Source organism: Oncorhynchus clarkii, chromosome 13, assembly GCF_045791955.1.
Source record: "Oncorhynchus clarkii lewisi isolate Uvic-CL-2024 chromosome 13, UVic_Ocla_1.0, whole genome shotgun sequence".
NCBI classification, from domain to species: Eukaryota; Metazoa; Chordata; class Actinopteri; order Salmoniformes; family Salmonidae; genus Oncorhynchus; species Oncorhynchus clarkii.
In genome coordinates, this window is record NC_092159.1 from 64,664,294 (window position 1) to 64,671,563 (window position 7,270).

At 51.8% G+C, this 7,270-nt stretch overlaps 1 protein-coding gene across 1 annotated transcript in view; it reads right to left on the reverse strand.

Annotated features, from left to right (window-relative positions):
• The window catches only part of LOC139365258 (voltage-dependent T-type calcium channel subunit alpha-1H-like), a 102,666-nt gene that overhangs the window by 52,904 nt on the left and 42,492 nt on the right, over positions 1 to 7,270 (reverse strand). The window contains exons 12-18 of the mRNA XM_071102764.1: positions 6,562 to 6,713; positions 6,288 to 6,473; positions 5,095 to 5,212; positions 3,488 to 3,643; positions 2,628 to 2,724; positions 1,684 to 1,904; positions 1,185 to 1,502 (exon numbers count right to left, since the gene is read on the reverse strand). Of these exons, the coding sequence (XP_070958865.1) occupies positions 1,185 to 1,502; positions 1,684 to 1,904; positions 2,628 to 2,724; positions 3,488 to 3,643; positions 5,095 to 5,212; positions 6,288 to 6,473; positions 6,562 to 6,713 (1,248 nt within the window). The remainder of the gene's footprint in view (positions 1 to 1,184; positions 1,503 to 1,683; positions 1,905 to 2,627; positions 2,725 to 3,487; positions 3,644 to 5,094; positions 5,213 to 6,287; positions 6,474 to 6,561; positions 6,714 to 7,270) is intronic.

Consider the following 7,270-nt stretch of genomic DNA (forward strand, 5'->3'; position numbering starts at 1 on the left):
AGGAGAGATACAGAGAGGCTGCTCTCTCTCCCTGATAGAGGAGAGATACAGAGAGGCTGCTCTCTCTCCCTGATAGAGGAGTCTTAAAGAGAGGCTGCTCTCTCTCCCAGATAGAGAGATACAGATGTTGCTCTCTCTCCCTGATAGAGGAGAGATACAGAGAGGCTGCTCTCTCTCCCTGATAGAGGAGTCTTAAAGAGAGGCTGCTCTCTCTCCCAGATAGAGAGATACAGATGTTGCTCTCTCTCCCTCCCTGATAGAGAGGCTGCTCTCTCCCTGATAGAGGAGGGATACAGAGAGGCTGCTCTCTCTCCTTGATAGAGGAGAGTTATAGAGAGGCTGCTCTCTCTCCCTGATAGAGGAGAGATACAGAGGCTGCTCTCTCTCCCTCCCTGATAAAGGAGAGATACAGAGAGGCTGCTCTCTCTCCCTGATAGAGGAGAATTAAAGAGAGGCTGCTCTCTCTCCTTGATAGAGGAGAGTTACAGAGAGGCTGCTCTCTCTCCCTGATAGAGGATAATTAAATAGAGGCTGCTCTCTCTCTCTGATAGAGGAGAGATACAGAGAGCCTGCTCTCTCTCCCTGATAGAGGAGAATTGCAGAGAGGCTGCTCTCTCTCTCCCTGATAGAGGAGAGATACAGAGAGGCTGCTCTCTCTCTCCCTGATAGAGGAGAGATACAGAGAGGCTGCTCTCTCTCTCCCTGATAGAGGAGAGTTACAGAGAGGCTGCTCTCTTTCTCCCTGATAGAGGAGAGATACAGAGAGGCTGCGCTCTCTCCTACTACACTGATATAATCACCCTGTTACTGCAGAGGGGACATCACACCTTTGGCATACACACACACTACACACACACTACACAAACACACAGGGGTCTTGCTCTACCCAATGAGAAAACAATTTCTGCCGTGGCCAATCAATTACAGGGGAACAATTAGCCTCCCTGTAGGACTCTATAAACAAACACAACAAGAAGAGAAGGAGAGAGAGCGAGGGAGGGAGAACAGAAGGAGAGAGAGAGGGAGAAAAGAAGGAGAGAGAGAGGGAGAACAGAAGGAGAGTGAGAGGGAGAGGAGATAGAGGGGAGAGTGAGAGAAATGGAGAGAGAGAGATAGAGAGAGAGAGAGAGAGAGAGAGAAACCGAGAGAGAGAAACCGAGAGAGACAGAGATCCAGGGACTCACGTCCTCCTCCATGTCATCGTCAGGTGAAAGGTCCTTGTTGGGGTCATAGGTCATGTGATGAAGACTCCTCCCGTTACAGTCCCCGTACTCCCCTGTTACAGACGGGCCCAGAGAGGACACCTGTAGCAGCTCTAAGGCCCCCTCTTCCTCCTCCCCTCCTCCCTCCCCTGAGAGCAGACTCTCTCTCTCTCCGCTGGTTTTGCTGCGTTTGAGGCTGGAGGCGCGGTTGAGGCTGTTCCAACTTGACCTCCTGCTGCCCCACCCACTGACTGAACCCTGACCTCTGGGAGGGAGGGGCGAGTGCTGGCCGGGGCTGGACTGGAGGGTGGTGGAGGGAGGGGTAAATATTTAAAAAAACATAAATACTAAGTTAGAAATGTACTCATCATCAAGACCAGAACCCTTTGAAGAAAAATAGAACCTTATTGGTCAGACTGAGAGATAATTTAAAAACAACAGGTCATGGAGGTCAGAGGTCAGGGGTTAAAAGGTGACTCACCAGAGAGCGCTGGTCGTAGGCCGAGGGGTCTATGGAAGCAGCAGCGCTGCAGCGACGAGAATCGCCGAAGTCTGAACACACGAGCCCCTCCCCCAGAACGGACTCGGGGCCCAATGAGCTCTTGGGCGTCGCCGCCGTGCGCGTGATGGTTATTGGAGGGGCCAGAGTGTTGCGGTCCGCGTGACCGTTGGCCGTCATCATCAGAGAATACATCTTCAGCTCTGTGGGAAGAGCGACATCATCATCGCCATCATCATCATCACCACCATCACCACCATTACCACCATCATCATCATCATCATCATCACCATCATCACCATCATCACCACCACCATCATCACCATTACCACCATCATCACCACCATCATCATCATCATCACCATCATCACCACCATCATCATCATCACCACCACCACCATCACCATCACCACCACCATCATCACCATTACCACCATCATCACCACCATCATCATCATCATCACCATCATCACCACCATCATCATCATCACCACCACCACCATCACCATCACCACCATCATCATCACCATCATCACCACCACCATCACCATCACCACCATCATCATCACCATCATCATCACCATCACCACCATCACCATCATCATCACCATCACCACCATCACCATCATCACCACCATCATGTCTCTCTACGTCTCTGTTAACCCACCTGTCTTTCAGCTTTCCAACCTTCTCCTCTTCCTCCCCATCATCATCATCATCATCATCATCATCATGTCTATCTACGTCTCTGTTAACCCACCTGTGTCTTTCAACTCTCCAACCTTCTCCTCTTCCTCCCCATCATCATCATCATCATGTCTATCTACGTCTCTGTTAACCCACCTGTGTCTTTCAGCTCTCCAACATTCTCCTCTTCCTCCCCATTATCATCATCATCATGTCTATCTACGTCTCTGTTAACCCACCTGTGTCTTTCAGCTCTCCAACATTCTCCTTCTTCTCCTCCTCTCCATCGTCATCAGACCTCTTGTCATCGTCAGAGTCCGCCCGGTTGGCATCACCCTGACAGACAGACAGACAGACAGACAGACAGGCAGGCAGGCAGGCAGGCAGGCAGGCAGGCAGGCAGGCAGGCAGACAGACAGACAGACAGACAGACAGACAGACAGACAGACAGACAGACAGAGAATCATGGTCTGAAAGCCCTGTACAAAACTCCCTCCTTTATCGGTTGTTGGTGACAAAACACAGTAGGTCACAGGAGAGTTAGAACCCTGTAGAACCCTCTAGAACTTTGTAAGAACCCTATAAACCCGATAGAACCCTTTAAAACCCTGATGAACTCTGCAGAACCCTCTAGAACGCTCTAGAACCAATTAGAACACGTAGAACCATGTTGGACTATGTAGAACCCCGTAGAACCTTGTAGAACCATGTTGGACTCTGTAGAACCCGGTAGAAACCAGTGATACCCAGTAGAACCTTGTAAAACCCTGTTGGACTCTAGAACCCTGTAGAACTCTGTTGAAACTGATTGCAATCTATAGAATCACGTAGAACCATGTAGAACCCTGTAGAACCCTGTTGGACTCTGTTGAAACTGGATGGACTCTATAGAGTCCCGTAGAACCCTGTAGAACCCTGTTGGACTCTTTTAAAACTGGTTGGACTCTATTTTTTCCATAGAACCCTGGAAAACCCTGTAGAACCCTGTTGGACTCTGTTGAAACTGGTTGGACTCTATATAATCCCGTAGAACCCTGTAGAATCCCGTAGAACCCTGTAGAACCTTGTAGAACCCTGTAAAACCTTGTCAAACTCTTACCTCAGCCTGGAAGCCCTCCACCAAGATGGCCACCAGCAGGTTGAAGAGGACGTAGTTCCCAAATGTCATCAGAGCCACAAAGTAGAGAGCAGCGAGAGGAGAGGTGGAGGCCATGCCGTTATACAGGACCACATTCCAGTCCTCCTGAGTCAGGATCTATTGACAGAGAGAGAGAGGAGAGAGAGAGGAGAGAGGAGAGGAGAGAGGAGAGAGGAGAGAGAGGAGAGAGAGAGGGATGAGAGAGGAGAGGTGGAGGCCATGCCGTTATACAGGACCACATTCCAGTCCTCCTGAGTCAGGATCTATTGACAGAGAGAGAGAGGAGAGAGAGGAGAGAGAGAGGAGAGAGGAGAGGAGAGAGGAGAGAGGAGAGAGAGGAGAGAGAGAGGGATGAGAGAGGAGAGGTGGAGGCCATGCCGTTATACAGGACCACATTCCAGTCCTCCTGAGTCAGGATCTATTGACAGAGAGAGAGAGGAGAGAGAGGGATGAGAGAGGAGAGAGGAGAGAGAGGAGAGAGGAGAGAGGAAAGAGAGGAGGAGAGAGAGGAGAGAGGGATGAGAGAGAAGAGGAGAGGTGGAGGGAATGAGGGAGAGAGAGAGAGAGAGAGAGAGAGAGGGATGAGAGAGGGAGGGAATGAGGGAGAGAGAGAGAGAGAGAGAGAGAGGAGGGATGAGCGAGAGAGAGAGAGAGAGAAAGAGAGAAAGAAAGTGAGAGAGAGAGGAGGGATGAGAGAGGGAGGGAATGAAGGAGAGAGAGAGAGGGAAAGGGGGACAGAGAGAGAGAGGGTGGGAGAGGGAGGGATGGAGAGAGAAAGATGGAAGGAAGGGAGCGAGAGAGGAAGAGATAGCTTGAGGGAGGGAAGGAGAGAAGGAGGGAGTGAAAGAGAGGGAGGTTGGGGGTACTGGCAGGGCCTTCAGTTTTTGACCTATGAACCGAACAGGGGAATCCACAAAGCCTCTAGGATCAGTTTGGCCTTTCAGATCAGAACTAATCAGATTATACGGACAGATCCTAGATCAGAATTAATCAGATTATACAGACAGATCCCCGATCAGAATGGATCAGATTATACAGACAGATCCTAGATCAGAATGGATCAGATTACACGGGCAGATCCTAGATCAGAATGAATTAGATTATATGGACAGATCAGAATGGATCATATTATAGGGACAGATCCTAGATCAGCACCTCTAGGTTGAGACACTTTGTGGATACGGGACCTGATTACTGTTAAACACACGTAAGCACACAGGGACACACAGACACACACAGACACAGGGACACACAGACACACACACAGACACACACACAGACACAGGGACACACAGACACACACACACAGACACAGGGACACACAGACACAGGGACACACAGACACAGGGACACACAGACAAAAACACAGACACAGGGACACACAGACAAAAACACAGGGACACACAGACACAGGGACACACAGAAACAGGGACACACAGACACAGGGACACACAGACACAGGGACGCAAAGACACACAGACACAGGGACAGACAGACAAAAACACAGACACAGGGACACACAGACAAAAACACAGACACAGGGACGCACAGACACAGGCAGGTCTGACCTGGAACACAGTAACGATGGCCCAGAGTAGCGAGTCAAAGTTCTTGCGGTCTGGGATGGTGTCTCCGTTCTCCATCTGCTGATTAAATTTACACCCAAACAGGTGCATGCCTAGGATACTGCACACACACACACACGCGCGCACGCACACACACACACACACACACACACACACACACACACACACACACACACACACACACACACACACACACACACACACACACACACACACACACACACACAGAGACACACACACACGCACACACACACACAGAGAGAGAGAGAGGTTAAGCATTTATCATCAGGGTATGTGTACATGTGTGTGTGTGTGTGTGTTTTTCAGGAAATGACTTCCTGGATTCCTAAAGTAGCTGATTGGTCGGCCTCATTACAGATAGAAGCTCTGATCCCTGGAGGAGGATACAGCTTGTCCCCCCCCCCCCCCACCTGGTGGTGCTAGCTAGGTAAGACCTGGGTGGACCACCCCCCTGTATGTTGGTTAGTGCGCCAGGCGGTGCTAGTTAGGTAAGTAGTGGGAAAGCAGGTATAGGTATGAGAGGAGACTCTTTAATTGTTATGTTGGTTAGCGCGCCAGGCGGTGCTAGTTAGGTAAGTAGTGGGAAAGCAGGTATAGGTATGAGAGGAGACTCTTTAATTGTTATGTTGGTTAGCGCGCCAGGCGGTGCTAGTTAGGTAAGACCTGGGTGGACCACCCCCCTGTATGTTGGTTAGTGCGCCAGGCGGTGCTAGTTAGGTAAGACCTGGGTGGACCACCCCCCTGTATGTTGGTTAGTGCGCCAGGCGGTGCTAGTTAGGTAAGACCGGGGTGGACCACCCCCCTGTATGTTGGTTAGCGCACCAGGCGGTGCTAGTTAGGTAAGACCTGGGAGGACCACCCCCCTGTATGTTGGTTATCGCGCCAGGCGGTGCTAGTTAGGTAGGTAGTGGGAAAGCAGGTATAGGTATGAGAGGAGACTCTTTAATTGTTACTTTCTTTGCTTTGGTTCCGTCCAGCCCCTTTCCCCCGACTTCACCGTGTTTAGGAAGAATACGTTCCCTGTAAACGGTATTTCTCTCTGTCGTCTTTCCCCCCTCACCTACCATCACATATTTATTTTCCCTCCACGGGGAGTTGCGTTCCCTCCTCCAAGAGGCGTACGTAACAGTGTGTATCTGTGTGTGAGACAGTACCTGAAGGTGAAGATGAAGAGCATGAGCAGTGTACAGAAGGTGGCTACGTTGTCCATAGTCTTCATCAGAACCACCAGCTGTCTGCGCAGGGCGGGCAGGAACCTGACCAGCTTCAGGACCCGCAGCAGACGGAAGGTACGCAGGACAGACAGACCGCCGTCCGCCTGCCCAACGATCTCCCAAACACTGGAACACACGACACACACACTTTACTGTAACACACACACACACACACACACACACACACTGCAGGAGAGATCTTCCTCACACCCACCTGATGATGACGATGATACCGTCGAAGATGTTGTAGGGGTTCTTGATATAGCCGAAGAGACCGAAGGCCAGCAGCTTGAACATCATCTCCAGGAGGAACATGCAGGTGAACACGATGTTACTGATCTCCAGGATATCAGTCAACTCCACCGGCTGGACAGAGAGGAGAGACGGAGAGGGGGGATGAGGAGGGGACGGGAGAGACGGAGAGGGGCGAGGAGAGACGGAGAGGGGGGATGAGGAGGGGCAGGAGAGATGGAGAGGGGGGATGAGGAGGGTACAGGAGAGACGGAGAGGGGGGATGAGGAGGGGACAGGAGAGACGGAGAGGGGGGATGAGGAGGGGAGAGGAGAGACGGAGAGGGGGGATGAGGAGTGGACAGGAGAGACCGAGAGGGGGGATGAGGAGGGAACGGGGGAGACGGAGAGGGGGGATGAGGAGGAGACAGGAGAGACGGAGAGGGGACAGGAGAGACAGAGAGGGGACAGGAGAGACGGAGAGGGGGGATGAGGAGGGGACAGGAGAGACGGAGAGGGGGATGAGGAGGGGACAGGAGAGACGGAGAGGGGGGATGAGGAGGAGACAGGAGAGACGGAGAGGGGGGATGAGGAGGGGACAGGAGAGACGGAGAGGGGTGATGAGGAGGAGACAGGAGAGACGGAGAGGGGGGATGAGGAGGAGACAGGAGAGACGGAGAGGGGGGATGAGGA